This window comes from Asterias amurensis, chromosome 7 (genome assembly GCF_032118995.1).
Source record: "Asterias amurensis chromosome 7, ASM3211899v1".
NCBI classification, from domain to species: domain Eukaryota; kingdom Metazoa; phylum Echinodermata; class Asteroidea; order Forcipulatida; family Asteriidae; genus Asterias; species Asterias amurensis.
Window position 1 is genome coordinate 12877183 of NC_092654.1, and position 22829 is coordinate 12900011.

The 22829-nt window shown below is 39.0% G+C and overlaps 2 protein-coding genes across 2 annotated transcripts; one reads left to right on the forward strand and one right to left on the reverse strand.

Annotated features, from left to right (window-relative positions):
* The first annotated feature begins 29 nt into the window (after positions 1 to 29).
* LOC139939655 (uncharacterized) lies at positions 30 to 6122 on the forward strand. The gene is made up of 8 exons (XM_071935705.1): positions 30 to 168; positions 870 to 999; positions 1129 to 1294; positions 1755 to 1975; positions 2720 to 2830; positions 3481 to 3610; positions 4573 to 4681; positions 5977 to 6122. The coding sequence occupies exons 2-8, from the start codon at positions 884 to 886 to the stop codon at positions 6114 to 6116; spliced, it is 993 nt and encodes a 330-aa protein (XP_071791806.1). The 5' UTR covers positions 30 to 168; positions 870 to 883; the 3' UTR covers positions 6117 to 6122.
* A 2681-nt stretch (positions 6123 to 8803) lies between these two features.
* On the reverse strand, positions 8804 to 22751 carry LOC139939654 (periodic tryptophan protein 1 homolog). The gene is made up of 13 exons (XM_071935704.1): positions 22684 to 22751; positions 16779 to 16971; positions 15788 to 15980; positions 15207 to 15292; positions 14702 to 14801; positions 13463 to 13570; positions 13007 to 13122; positions 12598 to 12762; positions 11210 to 11271; positions 10868 to 10979; positions 10237 to 10407; positions 9436 to 9583; positions 8804 to 8997 (listed from the first exon to the last, which is right to left on the reverse strand). The coding sequence occupies exons 2-13, from the start codon at positions 16869 to 16871 to the stop codon at positions 8807 to 8809; spliced, it is 1545 nt and encodes a 514-aa protein (XP_071791805.1). The 5' UTR covers positions 16872 to 16971; positions 22684 to 22751; the 3' UTR covers positions 8804 to 8806.
* Between the last annotated feature and the right edge of the window lie 78 nt (positions 22752 to 22829).

Sequence of the window (22829 nt, forward strand, 5' to 3'; positions counted from 1 at the left end):
TCCCCTCACCATTTTTAGTGAAACTTACAACGGTATCGAGGGCAGGAGAATAATACGGTTACCCGACTCATTACATGTGTGTGAGAAAAGATAAAACAGAAAGTGCCGACGAAACCTTACGATCTGTTTTTTTGTTTATTTTCTCCGGGTGGTAGCTGTCAAATTTCTGTAAGTACCAAATGTAAAGAATTCATAATTGTTTAAAAATATCATCATGTAGAGCATTAGAGTAGTAACTTTATTTCTATGATGGACTTAGGTCCATAAACAGATAAAGTGAAAGAAACATGGACTAGACATGGAGAAAAGAAAATATTTGTCATTTATTATAAATATAGTGCGGACGGGAGGATTTGTAGTAAAAGTAAAATGAAAAGATGTTGGTGGTGGTGGGGGGGGGGGCTGTTCGGTGCATTCATGATGCAATTTCAATGTCAGTTTTTATTTTTTTATTTTTTTATAAATGTTACAGTGATCAGCTTTTAGGGCGAGAGGCAGTGTCTGTGATTTGCATGGGATGATATTGATGAGCATGATTGGGGTGATTATTTTTAAATGGAGTATGAAGTATACAGAAGTCAGAAGTAGCATTCCGTGTCGTGGCGAAAGCGTCAAATTCAACTTTTCAAGTCCTGCATCTGGTGGTTGTGTCAAATAAGACCCACCCAGTAATTGGGCTGCTGTTCTCCTTTTTATTAAAATTTGTTGGACATCTGTTGTTCTTACGACGAAGTACTACCGCAGTTGACAAACTCTAAGATTTAGGACTATTCGTATTCCATTCCAACGAGTCATCCAAATGAATAGCCAGTTTTGCTTTTAATATAACTGTTAGGTCTATTATTATTATTATTATTATTATATTGCAGGCATCTTGATAATCATGACGTCAGCGTTCATCAAAGAGGAGCTTGCGGACGTGAAAAAGAGGTGTCTACAAGAGATACAAGGATCTGAAATCATCGCCTGTCATCCGGTCTCAGTTAGAATCAGAATGACGTAAGGGATCACTTAACTTCAGGGCTCAACATTTTAACTGGCAGGCCCGTAAAATGCGCCATGTAAAGAGCTAGCTATTATCAGATAAAATCATGTTTAAATTTTTTTTTGTTTTTGTTTTATTCTTAGGAGAACTGAATTCAAGAAGTTGGAGGCTTGTCTCCAGTTTTCTGAAGGTTACCCCAATACCGTCATCGTGGTCGAGATAAAGAGTAAGACCATTCCGGAGAAGCTATGTGAAGGACTTGCCAGGATATGTGATGAGGAAGCCAAGAAGATACTAGGACAGCAACAGGTATACCCCGAGGACCATCTTTATTTTTTGAGTTGCTTTGGACAAAAGAAAATCTCAGCACACTTTCAGTATAGTTTTGTCCAATTTGTATACATCCCAGTTTCAAGTTTAAGGCACTGATGGACACTATTGGTAATTACTCAAAATAATTGTGAGTATAAAACCTTACTTGGTAAAGAGCAATGGAGAGCTGTTGATTGTGAGAAACAGGTCCCTCTATAAAAGAAATATAGTTTTTGAGAAATAAAGGTAATTTTCATTCATAGTCATATTTAAATATGGTAATTAGCTCTGAAAGCTCACACATTTGTGGGTGTTTTTACTTTCATTATTCTCTTGCATCTACAATGACCAATTCAGTTAAATTTTCACAGATTTGTTAATGTGTATGTTTGGAGAAATCTAGTTTTTGAGGTGAAATAACTGATGGTGTGCCTTATATATGCCAATTTTTCTGCAGGTAATGCACATGCTGAAATTTATACGTCAATTCATCGATGATAACCCCTTTACACCATGCAGTAATGAGCTGACATACATCAAGAAAGAACTTGTCATGGAACAGGACACGTTTAAGACCAAGCAGAAGGCAGGGGTTATAATCTACACAATAAAGATGTCTGATTACTACTTTAAGGTCAAGTTGACCGTACCAGACAACTACCCTGAGGAACCTGTTATGTGAGTTATTATAACAATAATTATAATGGGGCTTCTTCTTATCTAGCGCTTCAACATTCACCATTTTCCCTTTAGGGTATATGTAGGGATACGTTTGAGTATGAGACCTACTTCTTTAACATACATTGTAGCACCATACATTGTAGCAGCATGGTTTACACGGTGCTGTTGCACAATATGCAACCAATCAAATCAAACCAGAATCACTGGGGCGAACCCCTTCTCTTTTTGATAAGTGCACTGGGATCTTCATCACGTTTTACACATCAAACGCGACTAATGGCTTTATGTCCCATTCGAGGGCGAAGCATCATAGTTAGGTGCCTTGCTTAAGTTAGGTGTCATAGTTAGCTGTGATCGTGACTGGGTTTCGACTCCACACTCGGCTGATCAGAAAAACCAGTTTGCATCGGGTGCTCTTGAACGTTAGTGAGGACATGGCCTCCTTAGCCCTGGTTAAAATGGTTTTAAGCATGTTATCAAAATAATCACTTGGTTGCAGGATGTAAACCTGCAATATTAAACGGGACCCAATACTGCTGAACAAGTTTCTGCTTAGCAAGAATAAGCTTGATACCAGTTACAAATGTAAGATGTGACAATATATTTTGGCTGGTAACCTTAATCTGGTAAGCATGATAATGCTGTGCTTAGCTACTTGTTGTGCTTAAGAAAAAGCAGCAGCCATGAATCTGGCACCAGATTATTGATTTGACCATTCAAAGTGTGTTTCTTTCTTTGCAGAATTGAAGAAACTGGAAATAATTTTCCCGCCATTTTCGTCAAGATGTTCAAATCACAGTCGGAGGAGATCGCCAGGCAATGTGTGACACCTCCCCTCAAAAAGAATCCAAAGTAAGAAGCCAGTATCTGCTCACATATGCCAATATTTCACTGCTACAATTCAAACTTTTGATTTTATGATATTCATTAAAGGCACTGGACACTATTTGTAAAATAATTGTTAGCATGAAAACTTACTTGTGAACGAGCAATGGAGAGCTCTTGATAGTATAAAACATTGCGAGAAACGGCTCTCTCTGAAGTAACGTAGTTTTTGAGAAACATGTAATTTCTCACTCAAATATTAAAAGACTTAAACCTGAAGCCATTTATTATGCATATCTGAAAGCACACAAATTTGTGCAACAAGGGTGTTTTTTTCCTGTCATTATTCTCTTGCAACTTCGATGACCAATCGAGTCCAAATTTTCACAGAACAGTTATTTTATGCATATGTTGGGAGACACCAAGTGAGAATACTGGTCGTTGACAATTACAAAAGGTGTCCACCATGCCTTTAAAGCGTGATAACATGAAAACAGTTTAATGATAAAAGTAGGGTCATAGATTTGTTTTTGTCAATGTAATGCTGATTTATAGACATAATTATAAAGAAAGATAGGATAAAGGTTATCTGTAAAACTTTCAGCTGACTACAGTGTTCACTTGCTTAAGAAAACAGCAACAAAAATGAATGGATGAATGAAATGTTTTCCTCTCAGAGACCCACCATTCCAGTTCAAGCCCTCTCTCCAGCTAGTGTGTAAATTCTTGGTCACCGACTGTGTACGCAAATACCCCGTAGAAATATGTCATTTATGTAATGAGAAGGCCTTCCCCAAGAAACCAGAGGTGAGTTTGGAAGTTTGCGTAAAATCTGTGTCGGTTATTATTGCTTTAAATGCACACAAGGGATATAACAGAGACAGTGGCGATGATTGCAAACAGAGGAAAAAGAAATAAATCAGTCTGAAAGTTTTGTGTAAACAGTTTTAAAGGGAAGGTACACGTTTGGTAATTACTCAAAACAAATATTAACTTAAAAACTGACTTGGTAACGAGCATTGGAGAGCTGTTGACAGTGTAAAACATCGTGGGAAACGACTCACTCTGAAGTAGCATAGATTTTGAAATAGAGGTAATTTCTCACTAAAATAATAAAAGACTTCTAGCTAGAAGTCCCTTATCTTTAAGCACACATTTTCGTCCAACAAGGGTGTTTTTTCTTTTCAGCATTTTCTCCCAACTCCAAAGACCAATTGAGGTATAATTTTCACAGGTTTGTTATTTTATGCATATGTTGAGATACACCAAGGGAGAACACTGGTCTTTGAAAATTACCAATGGTGTACCTTAGTGAACCCCCAAATTGTACAGGTTCAACACACAAACTATATTACCGGAATGCATGTTAAACATCTACTCAAATCATTGTGGTACGCAACTGCTAAAAATAGGATTTGGACTGTCTCTAGGTGCCAGGTAAGCTTGGTGGTCTAGTTGCAAGACATCTGCACTAGACCGTGGCAAAGTTTGTAGGTCATCCTACCTGAGTAATAGAGACTGTGGATTCGTTTTCACAAAAATACCAAGTATACATTGCTTCCAATATGTATGGATGAGACATTCATTGTTGCCAAAAAGTTACAGTACAAACATTAGAGGGACAATAGGGGATCCTTGATTGCTGGTGTTTACACAAATGTGGGCGAGAGACTTTTTTTGGGGGGAGGGTTCAAACCCCCAAATTTGTACACTTCCAGTCTTTGTCTTTGTGAACTGATACAGTCTGTTTTTTTCCTACTCTCCACCAGCATGTTGTGAATGAACCTATGCATGGAAGGCATGTAGAATGGATGTACTGTGGTCACTTATTCCATCATGGTTGCTTAGATGACTACATGACAACGCCACCGTTTACAGGTAAAAAGATTAGGGTCGCTCACATGTTCCTCCTCCAATTAACAATCAATGGAGGAGTTGATTATTGCAAATTATTGTGCCGAGACAAAGAGCCCCCACAAATGAACCTAAAACACCAGTTGTTCATAGTGTGCCTTGTATTGTAAGCATAACATTGGTTATTGTCCAAGACCAGCACCCACATTTCATGTTACCAAACATATACACGATCTTCCCGTCTCTTCCCTTGTGGGAACTTGGCAAAGCTCCCACAAGGGGATATAAACACCAAGCTGGCAACTGCCAATCTCTACCATACAAACAATGGTTAGACATCTTTGGAGTATGAATTGGACAAATCAAGAAATTGGGATTCAATAACTAGACGAAAAACACTGTTTCTTGTCATTGAGTAATCAGCGGTTAGCTGGAGAGATTCAAACCTACAACAATGAGCAATTTCGAGTGTGCACAATGGTTAACTAAAGGTTGACCATTTTGACTCGAACCCAGGCTGGTCGACCATTGGTTGACTACTGTGGTCGACCATTTGGAACCAGCCTCAAGCCCATGGTTTCTTCACTGGTCCCAACAGCATGTTCCATTCTAACATGTGTTAAGCGCAGAGGGGAACCAGTGACACTTTAGCGAAAAGGTGGAAGGTTGACTAGACTACCAAACGAGTCGTTCGGGTGAGTACGTCACTGCGCATGTGCGTTGCTAGTCTGTGGTCGACTGGTGGACTAAATGTACGCACTCGAACTTGCTCCTTGTGTGATTGCAAATCCTATAGTTTAACCACTTGACCACGGCGACATGAAACAATACTGCTGTGAAAGTTTAAAGCTCAATCGGTTTTAGTGTAACAACGTTGTACACACTCTTTAAAGGAACACGTTGCCTTGGATCGAGTTGGTGTTTGAAAAGCGTTTGTAACCGTTTGTTATAAAATGCATATGATTAGAAGGTTATTTAGTAGAATATAATGATCCACACAAGTATCACTCGAAATTGCGTGGTTTTACTTTTACCTCACCGACTAACACGGTCGGCCATTTATAGTTCGCAAAGTTAACGAAAAACCACGCAATTTCAAGGCAAATTTGTATGGATAATTGTATTCTACTTTTAAAAGATCTTTCCAACCATGTGCATTTTATAACAAATGGTTACAAACGCTTTTCAAAGACCAACTTGACCGATCCAAGGCAACATGTTCCTTTAAGAATGGTACTCTGTGGGAAAATACTGTGCACAAATAATTTTAACACCATAAAAGAATTGATACTTAAGAGTAAAAACTTTTTAATTCACAGGAGGAAAGAAATGTCCGAAATGTGGGAAGAGACTTTATCACAATAAATGGAATGTGACGCCCAAGCTAGCGGAGGACAGATGGGCCCACCATCAAGCGCGGCAACGAGAGCTCGAAGAAGTAACAGACTTTTTGCAATAGGATTTTTTTTTAAGTTAATAAGCAATGACTGTAAATATAGCAGGATAGTATCGTGTATATGGGTGATGCCGGTCACCAGTGAACTTCCCGAACACCAACTGTGACCTCTGAACTGACGCATAATTTAACTTACTGATGCTAGTTTAATTTGCTACAAGCAGAATTAGTCATCGCCTACAAAGAGACTGTTGGACAGCCACTGGAACCAGAGGTGCAACATGACACTTAGACCTGGGCGACAAGCGAAATTTACTACTCAACTAGTCGCGCCTCAAATAGTCACAACTTCGATGCTAGTCACGACTAATTTTTCATTCCCAAGATGCATTCAATTCATGTATTGCAGCATACTGTTTGCCACACACAGCCGCAATATAGTAAAATTCATGCTGAAGGGATTGGAGGATTGTGTCACTGATGTCCGATTGTGATTCGTGAGTAAATTACGTTGTCGTGATTAGTCGTGAGCGAAACAATTGGTTAACCAAACAAGGACTATTTTTGTAGTAGTCATGGCGGCATGATTACCCGAGAAGTTGAAAAACAGTAACCGCAACTTGACTAAGCATACAACAGTCGCAACTACGACACTAATCACCCAGGCTTAGTGTAAATCGATTTGTGGGCCTGAATTTTCAGGTATCGAGTTCTACACTCGGTACTTGTATCTCAGGTTTGCAGAGAAATGGCGTCTTTTTAGGGCCAGTTGGTCAATAAGGTAAAAAAGCTACCCGAAAGACTTTAGCTTGGAGGAAAACAAAAACAGAATTTTAACAAAGGAAGGACCGAAGTAATTGAGATCGTCGTCACAACATCAGGAGTTTTATTCGTTGAAATAAGTATGAGCAAGTAGGATGGTTGGGTCCAGCAAGATTTTTATAGGGGGAATTTTGTTTTAAGAAAATATTATATCTCAAAAATGTTACTCACAGCGGTAACAAGCATTTCCTTTGTTAAAGTATTGGACTTGATCCAAGTATTTGAATCCTTGGCTATGCCACTATTAAAGAGGTTTTTAGATATAAATTATTGGTGCAAATACATTTTTATTTAACCTCCATGATTTAAACAAACAGGAACATACCATCTTGCAAGTGGTTTTTACATGTAGGCAAGGCCTAGTTTGATGGCTTTGGTTGTTGCTGTGCTTGGATTGCTGGAACGTCCTGGGCCCAATTTCATGGCTCTGCTTATCACCAATTTCTGTGCAAGTGCCCAATTTCCGGCTAGCTAAGAGTAGTTAGTAAAGTGGAGTATGCACAAGCAAAAAAATTTTGCTAACCTGTGAAATATGCTTGATGTAATTTCCTGTTTCTGTAAGCACTAATTCGTTGCTCAGGGAAAGCATAGCCATGAAATTTTGCCCTGGTCTTAAACGTTGTTGCAGCCGTAGCCTTAGTCGGTTAGACAAGGTCATAACTACTGCTTTAATAAGCACTCAACTTTTTCCTATCGACTCACCATGGAAAAGTTGCCAGATTTCAAGAGTGTTTTATCAATTTTCATTAAATTGAATAATGTTTCTAAATGGTTATTTTCATAGATCACCTCTTTACAATTTCTTGTATTAAACATTTTTTAAGAAGCTCTCAGATTGAATCTTACTAATAATTAAAGTATGTATGATATGGATTTCAGACTTATAACCTTTCCTCCAGTTAGGCCTTGAAATCACCAAGGGCTGCCATGGTGCCATGTGCTTTTGTGCCCTATGCAAGGTTCAAAGACAAACGTAATACAGTGATTTGCTTTCAGCATTTGCTTTGTTTACTTTAATTGAAGAATCGTAAGAGACAATGTCATGAAGCAGACGTCACCTTGACATAACCAGGCTCAAATAACCCAAGATGATCCATCAGCAATGATGATTCCGTGGTGTTGACTCAATTCCAAGTACATAAAGTACATAGAAAAAATGATAACCCACCATCATGGTATACTTGAATATCGGAATGTTAAACTTGCCTCCAATAGATCAATCCATTACGCTCCGCCCCATTGCATATTGACCAATCAACGGAGATCTGACAAATAAGGTCCGACATGAGTGCGCGTATGCTTGGCGCGCGAGGCAGAGTTGTGCAGAAAGGCATTGGAGAGGCTCACGTGGTCTTGCTCACAGCTCATATGTTCTTGCTCACACGTGCGTCCTGGGCGGAGCCTAATGGAACGGTCTATTGAGCGAAATACAATAAAGGCAGCCTGTCCATTCTTATATGCCAAGATCCGACAACAAAAAGACAGAGGTCTTGAATCGATGGTTAACAACAAGCACTGGAAAAGGGAAGATGTGCTCTCCTTAGTACAGGAGAAAACAAATCAGAGCACAGAAGGTGCATGCATTTGCATGTGCATGCTGCACAATACAAAGTTCACATGGATATTCACTGAAAAAAAATTCAGGGCACTGTGAAACTGTCCCTGGTATTAAAAAACAAACATCCGCCGTATGTCGCCAGTTCAGAAAACTTCAGCTAATAATAAACAAACCATCTGCAGGAAGTGGTTGCCACCGTTAAAGATTGAACTGGAATCTTGAAGTGAACTCAAAAAGTCTCCAACTCAAAATATTACAATTACAACGACTTGATCATTTTATAGTTTATAAATGTACAGTAATTGTGCAAGGAATTTGCAACTATTTTACTTCAATAAAATAAAAACTTTTACAATATGGTGCAAGTTTACTTTTATGTTTGCAGTTGTTTCTTTTTGTTCTTCTTTTTCTTTGATGAGATGTCGGGTACAGCTTCACTGGTTTCCATGGTGACATCAGTGCTGTGTGATGTACTGGCCTGTTGTGTACTTGATGATTGGTCAGTCTCTGATGTGGTGGATGGAGTAGGCTGCATGCGTTGCCGTTTACTGAAATGTCTATGTACTGCAAGGTAAAAATAGTGTGTCAAGAAACGGAGTTAGAAGAAAACGAAACTCGAATAGTTTGACCTTATGACTGACAAAAAAATTACTTGACACTGGTGCAAAGTGGAAAGGTGTTTGGGCTTCAGGAATAGTAAATAAATAAACAAAATGTAAACATACTATTGTAAAATTTACTATCATCATAAATAAACAATCATTAAGACAGATTCATAATAGTTTGCACTTTGTATTTGAACTCCTGGGTAAGACAGCAAGCAAGGTCAAACCAGGTCACTACTGTACATACTAATATGCAGTTCTTATAAAGTGCTTGTGACTTTCTCAAATCTATAAAACCAGACATTTAAAATTTAATATTTGGGTCAAATGGACCAAAAATCAGACCTAGCATCTTAAAAGTAAAACCAACACATAGTTTTCTAACAGTGCGATTTACCTGGTGCATGAGATGTGATGTCTACAAGCCTCAGTCCGTCCCGCTCTCCACCGAGCCCAAAGATAAATGGTGAGTTCGGATTACAGTGGGCGCAGTTTATCGATCCCATCTTGGGGTCCTTGGAAACGATTAACGACGGTTTGTTGTCCTGAAAATGAAGAAAGAGGTTAGTCTTGTTAATTTTGTTGTGATTTGATTTGAAATGGTTTCTTAAAGATAGATAAATGGTTTACTTATTATAAAAGACTTCACAATCGGAAGACTGATTTGGGTCGAAGTTTACATTAAATTAAAAATTCATTAAAAACTTACAATAACAAACTTAAACAGTACAAAGTAACTCAGACAGCCTTTAAAAAGGCACCAGACTGAATATACATTTGTCAAAAAGGGACACCTAGGGTGATTAAAAGGAAAGGCAAGACAAGCAAGAAAGTAAAAGCCAAGACAATTAAATCTTAAAACAGAGTATTGCAGCAAAAGGCTGAATTGCAGACGAATTACAAAGAGATAAAATATACAAATTAACAAATTAAAGAGTTAAACAAATATAAGAAAACTATTAAATATAAAATACCAATATTCAAAAACAAGATTTACAAAGAGGGTTAAAAATGGCCGTGATACAAGCTTCAGACCAATACCGCCTCCAAATTGGGATTACCAAAATCTACATAGATTATAGCTATTGAAGGAGAACTGAAGAAGAAGAAGAAAAAAAAGTATTTAAGAAGGGACAAAAGGAACAACAATAAGATGAGTTCCAGGCTGAATGCTTGAACACCTAATTAACCTTCTCACCTTAATGTCCCAGATCTTGTATTCATAATCTGATGAGGCCGTTACCAGACAGGATGGTACTTCTGTGCTCAGACTCAGTGCTGTCACGGCAGACCCGTGCGCTTTGAGTGTGAAGATAGATTTTTCCATTCTGACGTCCATGCAGTTTACAAATCCTTTATCTGTGCTAGCCTGTAGTTGGGAAAAAAATTAAAGTCAAACACTGAAAAAGTCTAGTTGGTAAGACACTGCGCTAGAATTGCAAAGGTCGTGGGTTCAAATCCCACCCGAGTAATATGCCTGTGATTTTTTTTTCCACAGAGCTCAGGAAAGTACTGAGTATCCAGTGGGAACATATCAGTTCTTTATCTCCGATGCAAATTTAACATCTATTAAACTGAGAAAGTAATTGCTAATTTGGGGGTTGATCCAAGAAAACGATGCCGCTTACTGCGGTGATCAGTTCGGACAGTCAGGTTGCAGGCCTGATACTTCAAGGATGCAACGAAGGCGATTGCCTCCATTCCCCTGGTCATTGCGAAACCATTAGCGAAACCATTAGGCTTTGCCAACTAAATAATTCAGATTTAGATTCAGATTAAAACGCCTTACATCAAGACTAGGCAGGAGGAGGCAGAAACAATGAACTCACCAAAAGATGAAAAGGTTGAAATTGATTCCAGATGACTCTTTCAATCTCGCCGTCCAGCGTCCATGACTTGAAGCTGTCCTTTGGACTACGACAGTCGAACACTTTCACCGACCTTAAATAAATATATTGGAAATAAAATACATCATGAACAAATGAATTTGCCCTGCTCTTATGTATAAAACACCCTTGCATTGTGGGAAGGAAACTAAGCCATGAGCAAGTATGTTTTGAAATAAAAGTAACATGGAAATCTTAAGGGAGATTTTGGTGAGTCATTGCACAATAAATGTGAAGAAGTTTTCTTGCCCAACTTGGTTTCTAAAGTTGTTTTTATTAACTTACATGTCGAAGCTGCCACTTGCAAGAGACTGGCCTTCAAATGGATGCCAAGCTAGGGTTTGCACCTGTAACGAATTCAAAGTATGCATGCAATAGTTCATTCAATATTCTGTGACAACAATAAAGCACTAATTACTTTAAAGGCAGTGGACACTATTGGTAATTGTCAAAGACTAGCCTTCACAGTTGGTATATCTCAACATATGCATAAAATAACAAACCTGTGAAAATTTGAGCTCAATCGGTCATCAAACTTGCAAGATAATAATGAAAGGAAAAAACACCCTTGTCACACGAAGTTGTGTGCGTTTAGATGGTTGATTTCGAGACCTCGAGTTCTAAACTTGAGGTCTCGAAATCAAATTCATGGAAAATTACTTCCTTCTCGAAAACCATGGCACTTAAGAGGGAGCCGTTTCTAACAACGTTTTATACCGCCAACCTCTCCCAATTACTCGTCACCAAGAAAGGTTTTATGCTAATAATTATTTTAATAATTACCAATAGTGTCCACTGCCTTTATTGACAGGTAAACCAAGTTTGAACAATGAGATCTACTTATAAAGCACTTTAATTTAAAGGGTGACTTTTGGCAATCTGCAGCTCTTCATGTCAGAAATATGCAGACAGGCCTTTTCTCTTTTAAAAATTAAGTGCACTGGATTTATTAATGTGCATTACACTACACTATATCTAAAGAACAAAGCAAATCAAAATTGGCTAATTCAAGGACACAAAATGCCATGAGCTGGATCTGAACCCACACTCAGACAACACCAGAACTTGAGTGCGATGCACTTAACCCCTGGGCTATGACACTCGACCAATCAAACAATTCAATCACTGCACATCATTATTATTATTATTATTATTATTATTATTATTATTATTATTATTATTATTATTATTATTATTATTATTATTATTATTATTATTATTATTATTATTATTATTATTATTTGTTTGGCCAAAAATATTATCAATCATACAGACATACACTACAGGAGAGGGAACTAGTAATTCATCATAAAAAAGGATATAGGTAACATGATGTTATAGTTAACAAATGAACAGACTGAAATTTAAAAATGTATAGTAACGGGTCAGGGGTCAGAAAGAAGAGAATGGGTATGTAGAGAGCAAACAAAAATTTAAGTCCAAGTAACACAATAATAAGTATCAGCCCTTAGAGCAATAATATTACACAGTGAAGTATAAATATTCAATTTAAAACATAACACAAAACTGCCAGACTCAACCAGTTGCGAGTTTACTGGCCGGGGAGTAAAATCAATGGCCTGAGGCCTGCATTCCAATGTAAACTTAAAGCCACTTGGCTCCGTTTGCTGACAAGTTGCCACAATAAAAAACACTTAAAAAGAATGTCCTACCTTATCAGTGTGATGAGGCAGTGATGAAACAACCTTCTTCTGATTCATATCCCATAATCCAATAGTGGTGTCTGCGGAAGCAGTGGCCAGTGCGTAGGGCACGTGCCTATTCCATGCGATGTCCAACACAGAGTCTGTATGCCCGTTGGCAGGTTTAGCTGCCTTCTGCAATACATGTAGAATAAGACAATCAGAATCGATTACTTTGAAGTAAATACAAAAAGCATAGTAATATTAGTGGTGAAACGCCAAAACAAACTTGTTTCGAACCAGGACTATGAAGTAGTCAAGTTAGTTCAGTCATTTTAAATTTTGGTAGCGAGATGTTCCATATGCATTAAAGCAACAGTTTGAATATTTTTAGTCTTGCTGTTTCACAAATAAATTGAGTCAAGTGTTAACTTTTTACCTTTTTAGATTTCTTGACTTTCTTTCCGAGGGTAAACGCTGGCTCCAGGCAATCAATAACATCCAGATTCCACACATCAATTGCCGGTGTCATGTAGCCAATCGCAACAAAGTTACCTTCAGGACATTGGGAAAATAAAATCAAATAAAAAAAAAAATTTAAAAAAAATTAAAATAAGTTATCACACAAGTACGAGTGGAATGCGGAAAAATATAGCACTTCTGTGTCCATCATCAACGAGCTAATGCTTCTGCATTCCATAACAAATATAAATATCACACAAGCACAAGTAGAATATGGAAAATAATAGCGCTTCTGTGTCCCATCTCCAACGAGCTAACGCTTCTGCGTCCCATATCCAACAAGGCTAGAAATAGGACAGAATTATACAGTCAAATAAAACATCCACCACAGTTACAGCAGGTACAGTTTAATCTACTGATAATGCATATTCACCTGTTGAAGAACTCCCGGGGTTAAAGCTCATCCACTCAGCTGCTAGTGGGAACGACGGCAGGAGTATATCATGATGAACATAAAGGTTGCCTTCATCTTGATTGTATACTGTCAATTAAAAGTACAAGGGGATAAGTTGGTTTGCTATCAGCAAATCTATTTTAACCTTTTAGTCCCTGTACCGCCTGAAACAGCCCGGCCATGCTACAATCGTTTCAGACAGACGCTCCAGAGTCACGCCGAAAAGTATGACGTCTGAAACAGTTAGAAGCAACTGGGCACGCTAGAAGTCAAAAGACCAACTGTTGCAGGCGTTCGGAACAACTCTGGAGCGCCTTGGTTTCAGACGTCGATCTTGTCATGAGCCGAGCCAGTGTAAATGTTATGTTTAGATCGCGTACGTCTGAAACCAACATTTGTTTGGGTCGACCCAGAGTCACTCCTTATTTATTTGGTTTGGTGCGAGTCTGGCGCGCCTGTCTGAAATGGATGTTCCTCACTGGACCGCCACAAAATGCCGAGGTTGAAGTACACTTCAAGCATTCTCTCTCAACATTGGTCTGCTATCCAAACAATAACAAACAACAATAACAACTAGTTCTTACAAAGCAAACTTAAACAATAACGTCTCAATGCGCTTCACATTAGTGCCCTGGTCATTGGGCCAATACCATTTCTTTAATATTTCTCAGCTCCCTCGGGAGTATACAGTTCTGAGCTAGGTTGGCTCAAGTGGCTTTTTCATCCGCACAATATCAACCTCTACCTTTTGAAGGTACTTATTTATACCCCTGGCTGCGTACTACTGCACATTACTAGGCATTCTTCAATGACATAGCTAGCGCTGAAAGCAATTGATGATCACACCCGCAGAATTCTTGGGTAACCAGAGCCATGAAATTGGGCCCGCTCTTGTCAAAAAAAGTTACAAAATAAATCTGCTAACGAGACGTAGGAAGACCCACAACGCAAACAGGTGGTAATCGTACCATAGACTTCAAGAGAGCTAACGTCTGAATTTGAGTGAAAAACTGTAGTGTTTGTATAGTGAACAGTAACATGAACTTTATTATCACTTAACTCAGGCCTGCTTAACTGCAAGAAAAACATGCCGCAAAGCTAGGGGCGTAACAAGTGAAAGGTATATAGTGCCCTCAAGTGTTGCTTTAGGGAAAGTATACACAATACATGAAATAGCATAGGGTTTGTAAAGTGTCAGTAAACATGTAGTAATCATACCATAGACTTCCAGACTGCTGACGTCCTTCTCCATTCGTCCAGCAACGATCAGATTGTCTGTTGGCTTGATGGTCATATCGTCTCGATCAGCTCTGTCTTCCTGAATAAAAAAATTAATAAAAAAATTATTAAAGGCCTCGACACTATCTGTAATCACTGTTAGCACATTCACTTACTTGGTAACAAGTAATGGAGAGCTGTTGATAGTATATAACATTGTGAGAAACGTCTCCCTCTGCAGTAACCGAGTTTTCGAGAAAGAAGGATTTTCCACTAAAATATTTGAATTTGACTCCTGAAAGCTGTCACAACTTTGTGCAACTTTTTTCTTCTATTATTCCATTATTCTATTATATCTCGCAACTTCAACGAACAATTTAGTTCAAATTTTCAAAGGTTTTTATTTTGTGCATATGTTGAGATACACCAAGTGAGAAGACTGGTCTTTGAAAATTACCAAAGGTGTCCAGTTTCTTTAATACAGACACAAATGTATAAGGTTTACCTCATCTTCTTGAAGGGTGATGTAGGGATCTTCAGAGTTGCTTGCATACATCGCTAGGTTACTGACTGTGTCGTGTCCTACATAGTCTGCAATAGATAAACACAATGACTGAGAGTTAGGTCTAGTATTCTTTGAAGCTTTGCATGGTGTCAATGAATACATGTAAGAGGAAACTAAAAACAATGATTTGAAGACGGGCAGAGTATACTGTATGAAACATCACCACACTGGCTCTTTTCAGAGCCAACACTCCTTCAAAAGAGATTTACACATGGTTGTACCCGCAAGGTTACTTTTTATTTATCGTTTCCTCGTACAATGACTGTTGTCACCAAAATGCATTCTAACAGTTCTAATACAAATTTAATACAATTTGCTAAATTACATGTACATATTCAACGGCAAAATCAGTGCTTAAAACAGGATGAAAAAGAAACACGAACAAATTTTGCATTTAAGATGTGGTAGGAAAACCCCAAGCAGGGGGAAAAGCCATGCAATTATGTTGGGACTGACAACCATATAAATGAGCTCTGGTCTGAGGTGGAACTTGAACTAGGGGGGGGGGACCCAACACTCACCGGATTCTTCTTCATCAGGACTGTCGTAGTGATCAAGATCATACTCAGCAAGCTCATCATCCGCTTCCATGGCAACATCGGATGCAGTGACATCACTACTTCCTGTGGCTGACTCTCCGCTCTTACTGACTTTTTTCTTGAGTTTTTCTGATTTCTGCAGAAGGCTTTTTATCTGTTCTTCGTCCACCTGAACCTGTATTGTGTGTTTTGAAACCATGACGTTAGCTTTGGAACTGATTTGTCAGAAACATTTGCTGCACACTTTGAGATACAAACAAAATTCTTAAAGGGGCTGTGTCGTCATTATCAAAGCGCACCTGTAGCTATATGAACTCTCACCCAGTTACTGCCCTCATGCACCCTCACCCCATTTAAAAATCTACAGAGAGTGCGCGTGCTATAATAACTGGGCAACAGTTCATTATTCTATGTACAGCCACAGGCCTTTTTTCACTCGGGTGTGCACTCGAATTCTTCAGTGACCAACCAGCAGGATCACTTAGCTTGTCGTTTCACTAGTTCCCTCAGCTTTTTCACTAGTCAATATGTCATATTGGTGGCGCGGTGTGGCCTAGCGACTAAGAGCACCAGACTCAAGCTCTGGTGTTTCTGATCAGCAGAGTGTTGTTTCAAGTCCCAGTCATGACACTTGTGTGCTTAAGGATGGGACTTAAAGCCATTGGTCCTGTGTGTTGTGCAATGCACATAAAAGAGACCAATGCACTTATCGTAAAGAGAAGGGGTTCGCCCCGGTGTTCCTGGTTTGATTGACATTATATTGTGCTACAGCACCTTGTAAACCATTATATGGTGCTATAAAGGAATAGGTCTCATACTCTAAAATGTAGCTCCACATACCTTGCAGGAAAAAATACTGTGTGCTTTGCAGGCCCTAGGGGTGTGATTAAAAGAACCTAGTGTTAGTATTTAACAAATTTTGAGAGTTTGCAATGTGACACTTGAAGCAAAAGGTTTGAAGCTAAAGATTTACCGTGTCTGGGGTTTCTTTGGCTGCACCTCTTGGCACCCAGGCTAGGCACGTGATGATGCTGCTGTTACTTAAGGTCGGCTCTTCTTCCTCCATGATGTTATTGATGACAACACGTTCTGAACTTCTTGGTCACGTTAAAAGGCGACGTGTGAACTATGCAAGATTTTAGAGGGGTAGATGTGACCACTACACACTGTGGGGGGAAAAAAAACATGAAAATAATTCAGGAATGTAAATCAAGTAAAAGTACAATGTTTCTTACAATGTTTGAAACTATCAAAAGCTCCCCATTACTCGTTACCAAGCAAGGTTTTATGCTAACTCTGTTGGCGCCAACAACCCAATCGCATTACCCAATGTTTGCCGTTACCTAAAATGACATTGAACTTTTCTTTTATGAACTTATTAAATATTACTTTTGTTATCATTTCATTTAATAGCATGACACTAAAAGGATTTGGGTACTTTTTGTAACACAAAACACAGTGTCCACAGATTAACATTAAACTTGCACCTTTGAAGATAATGGTAGTAGAAAGCGTACCTTAAAATATTAGTTGCCGAGGTGCTGTAGTTTTTGAGAAATGAGTAAAACAATGTCATGAAAATACGCTTTTACATGCTAAAATAATTTTTGTCTCACAATCACCGAGACGAAAATTATTTTCATGACATTGTTTCACTCATTTCTCAAAAACAACAGCACTTCAACGAGTAATATTTTCAGGGAAGCTTTCTACTATCATTATCTTCAAACTGTGTAAGTTTAGTGGAAATCTGTCGACATTGTGTTTTTTGTCCTACAAAGAGTACATAGACCCTTTAAAAGCCAGTGTTATTCCTACAAAACCATTCTTTAACCAATTATGCCCAGTCGAAGTTGCGTTGCTCATACTATGTACACCCGCTCGTGCGCCCGAACCAGCCCTTTTTAAAGCAGTCGTTGTTTTACATACATTACCCAAAATGCATCAGTAAAAAACCTCAAACCTCTTGAGTGTCCAAAGACTTTGGAGGGAAGTTTCTTTAATGGAAGCTCAAAAAATGATCGCGAGTGCAACTAAACAACTGCTGTTGCATCATACGCATGTAAGGGACAGAAATGGAAAACTTCAAACCGCTTGCTTCAGTCTTTGCTTGGTCCATTTCAAACAGTTGGACAACTGTGAGTCGTTAGACATTGGAATGGATAAAAACAGTCAGGCTCCAGAGTTATGGTGGAGTAAGTTTGCACAATATTCACTGCATCCGTTTTATTTTCTCAATTGTATTTTACTTATGGTAAAACCCGAAGGCAAATGCACAGTTTATTCTTTTTAAAGAAAATAAACAAAATAGTAAACAAATTGCTTTGGCTATAGCTTTGCATAGGAAGTTTATCACTGTCCAAAATGTTCACATCCGGTAGCAATGACAAATAAGTTTTTATCGGCAGAGTTTGATAATTAATCCACACAATTTAAACCGTCATGGAAAGAAAGATAACAGTTACTAGTAAGTTATATGCCCTTTAACGGTAAAAAATGATTAACTAACGTGAATAAAATATGCTAAACATGATTAAATATGATCAACAAACTGGAACATCAACTACTACAACTCTAAAAACTACAACAACATGAACACTCCTTGAAAAACGTTTGATCAAGTTAATTAAATATTCAAACTTCAATTTGTTTACCTAACAATTTAAAATGTTGTGACCGGGTCCATGGGTTCTGTACACTCTCGGGGGGCAAATGGCATTCGCCCCCTTTGATGTACAAAACACCATGGATCCAGTCACAGCATGCAACAATTGTATGATGTCAGTTACTTTGCTCTGCACTTCAGTAGAGACTTTACTTTTTCAGTAACTGAAGAGATACTCCTATATCAGTACATACAGTATAAAGCCCGGTTTATACTTCCTGTGTATGCGAATGCAATGTGAATTTGACGTCCAGCTGTTTTCACAGCAATATTGGCAAGAGAGTTGAGCACAACTCAACTCCTGCGAATTATTCAGGGCGAATATGTGACGTCAACATTCGAGGGAAGTATTAACCGGGCATATCAAGGAAGAATATTAAAATATATTAAAACAACCAAATAAAAACAAACCCCCAAAAATAGTTACAAAACGCTGAAGTTGTCAGTTAAAATGCCATTTTGTCATTTTATCCTACTATATAAAACTCCAGGCACTAAAAAACATTCAAAGCTTCCTTCTCTGTTAAATCATCAATCAATCTGTATGAGTACACAGCATCATCATTCTCATAAAATACTTATATCCCTTTTCACACTACCCTGTTCCCCCGAGTTGCTCCAGCTGGCCTTTTCATACTGTTCGATTTACCATAAGTCTGCTTTCAGTCCTGCTCTTGGTCTGCCCCCGGTCTGCCCTGGCAAATGTGGGCATACCCTGTGGAGGACATGGGCTTGAGTATGTTAATCCCTTTGGACTTCAGCCTTTGATACTGGGGCTGGTGGCGCACCGTTGATGTCTTTGTCGTGACCCTCATCGCCAGACCCTCTACTGCAGACTGGTGTATGGTGTGGTTTTGTTGTTTCCTGCTTCCAGGATGTAAAAACCTAATGAAGAAAACGATGACAAAAATGTTTCATATAAAATGTTTGAGATGGTACGATGGTTCATTTAATGACACATTAGATAACGGAATCAAATTCTCTGATGTTTCAAAGACCTTTTTGACCATTGTGTTTGATGAATTCACTAAAAGCAAAGGAATAGATCCGAAATACAATTTTAAGAAAGGAAAACAAAAATACCTCTTTATATCTTGAGTCGCAAGATTCTCGAAGGTTTTCAGCGAGCAGAAAGAAAAGAAGATCAAGCTGGTTCTCCTTCTGCCTACCACAGAAGCCACTAATGAAGGTCGATGCCTCTTTCGTCCGCTTACGGGCATGATCCCGTCTGACATCCTTCAAATTGGCCTTCACACTCAACATCCGTTTCTTTCCTCGGGTTGCATGGTCTGGAGTTGTATCTTTGAGAGGAGCCTTTGTGGTAGTAGAAAGGCTTGGTTGAGGAGGAGGCATTGATGCAGTTGAGCTGCCTGCTTGTTGCAGCTCTGGGGGTGCACTGGTGGATGTGGACGGGCCAGCTTGCAGCTCTGGGGGTGCACTGGTGGATGTGGACGGGCCAGCTTGCAGCTCTGGGGGTACACTGGTGGATGTGGAGGGGCCAGCTTGCAGCTCTGGGGGTGCAAGCTGGCCCGTGGAAGTGGAGGGGCCAGCTACGGCAAACTGGGGGCGAAGTAGTGATTTATGTGTTGCATGACCTCTGCACACGGAACAAGAAGAATAAGTATGGGGTTGGAACATCTTGATCTGTGGAAGAATTCCTCCAAAAGGCTTGCCACGTCGCATAGAACTATGTGCCCGCTGCATGCTTCCTCTGTAAAAAAACATGAAAGAAAATATAAACCCTGAGGACAACACATGATTATGAGTTCAGCCATAAATTAAAACTAAATGAAAACAAGAAAAATCAGACTTGTAGTATGTAGGTGACCAGTTATAGTTCAAATTACAGAAATCGTTGATCCTTGCTCTATTGAGGAATAGCTCAGTATCACATTTTGAAAGCTGTGATTTTACAGAAGAAAAAAAGGGTAACCAAAACTCATTGCTGACATCTCCTGGTCACGTATGAGATCGAGTTAAGCCTAGTTCACACTTCCTGCGATTGTGAATCCAGACGACACATGGCTGTTTTCGCAGTGAATTTTCAAATTTCAACTATTGCGAAATATTCATTGCAAATTTGTGACGTCTAAATTAGTAACGCATTCACATTTGCAGGAAGTATGAACCAGCCTTTTCTTACATGCAGGGTTCGAAATTGCCACTAGCCCACTAGCCCAGGACTACCAGATTTACAGCCGGGCTACTCATTTATCCAGTTTGATAGCCGAATGGGCCAGTGGAAAAACAATGCAAAAATGAACTGCGATGATGGTGTATTGTATTTAAAGTTTGTGTCATGACTCAAGACATCATGTGTTTTTGGCCTACCAAAATCTTATCAGAGCTAATAAATTACCCTGGTTACTACCATGAAAATACACTTAATTTCGACCCCAATCATCTTAGCCCACAAATAATTACCTGCATTTGTTGCACATAATTGACGGATGGATGTCCACCTGGTCTTCATCTACATCCAGGTTGTAGATCGCAAGAAGCTCCTTCTTGTACTTTGCTAACTTGGACTTGTTTTTAGAAGATGCGGTGATCTGCCCACAAATTCTACAAATCAATGCAAGGGCATTGATGTGTTCTTCCATTTCCAACCTGCAAGATAAATTCCGGCTATGCAGTCAACAGATAGGGAAGATCGAACCGCCTATCCCTTAACTGTTGACTGTGTTGACGAAGTATGCTGCAGAAGAAAAAAATTGCCGGTTGCGGCACCTCCGACGAAATCATTTGATTTTCACCCAAATCAAGTGATTTTGTTTTTTAAATTCAAGCAGTCCACCTCTTTACAAGTATGGCAATCGATCGGTAAGATCCATGATGTAGGCCCTAGATCTTAATATTTGCAGAAAAAAATTAAAGGGCACAATTACTATAATGGTGCTGGGGCCAAGGAAACGGAGAGTGGATTGGACCCAAACAAATGGGGCTATGTACAAACATCAGGCAATTGGAGTCACGCCTCAAGAAGTCTATCTCACGCTAACAACCTGCACCATTTACCATTTTCTCATGCCTCTCACAAGGCAAGACCCGTTGGGTTAGGGAAAAGTGGGGAATTAGCCCATATTCGGAATTACGGCTGCGCATGTCTGTTTCTGCTGACATGGCTGACAACAGAATTTGTGTATCTCCTGTGACCTTTTGACAATTGTCAAAAGGTAACCAGAGATAAACAAATTGCATTGTCAGGAGTTGGACATGCAAAGCTGTAACTCCGAATAGGCTTAGAATATTATTCTATCTATTTTATGCCTATTATTATTTATATAGGGCCAACTTTTTGTTCGTCCCGTCTCTACTAGCAGAACGAACCTCATATATAATGATGCCTACTCGCAGCCATAAAATATAAAAGGATATAATACATGTACAATAAGAGCACCTGTCTTAGTAGAGAACCGCAATTTTTAATAAACATTCATAAACACCTCAGACAGTTTCACTATTCCTATTGGTGGAGAGCGCATCACGTTGGTGTGTATAAACCTTTGTTTATCATGACCAGTAAAAAGTGTTGAAACATGAGGGTGACACGCGAGCTTGCACCTGTTCTTATAAGACAGTTTCTTCATTCCTATTGGTCGAGAGCAACGGCTAAAAGTTGTATTGTAAAACAGTTGTGCCACATCAGGCGATACATGCGACAGCATTCCCTTTTATTCATTTTTTTTAAGGAATTGTTTACCCGAGGGCGGCGGAGGGCTTTACCATTTCATCTGGAGGGGTGTTAGGGTCCGGTGTTTGTTGTGTTGAAAGAAATCATTAAACAATTATGATTTTTGCATTTATTTTACTTTTTGAGTTTGACCAAAAATTGTTGATGTTTTTGACCGAAAAGATTTATTATCATGAATGGGAATCAAAGTGTGTTGAATCGGTTTTCAACTATATAGGTCTATTGGTTGGCCTGGTTCTGGATAATTTACCTCAACTTCGTCTTGGTAATATTATCAAGAACCAGGCCTCATGGGATTAAACCACTAGTTGAAAACCTCTTCACCAGTCTACCAACTTTCCATTCAAACGCGTTGTCCGGAAACCGGGCAAAGTCAGTGTCCAGTTGTCTAAAAAAAAACTGTAGTTATTTAATTAATCGACGACAGCTTCCTTCTTTTACCGCAAGTTTTCTTAATCCTAGACTCACTAATATCATAGATGACAAACAGTTCACGTCGAGAAATTTGGGGAAATTTACCTGAATTAGCTCAGCAATCTGCAGCCTACGTTTTTTGTACTGGTCGATCAATTCCTTCATCACATCTAAAAAATAACATGCGGTATACGCGACGACGGCGCATTTAACCACGTGTGACAGCACACGTACCGACGACTGTTTTATGA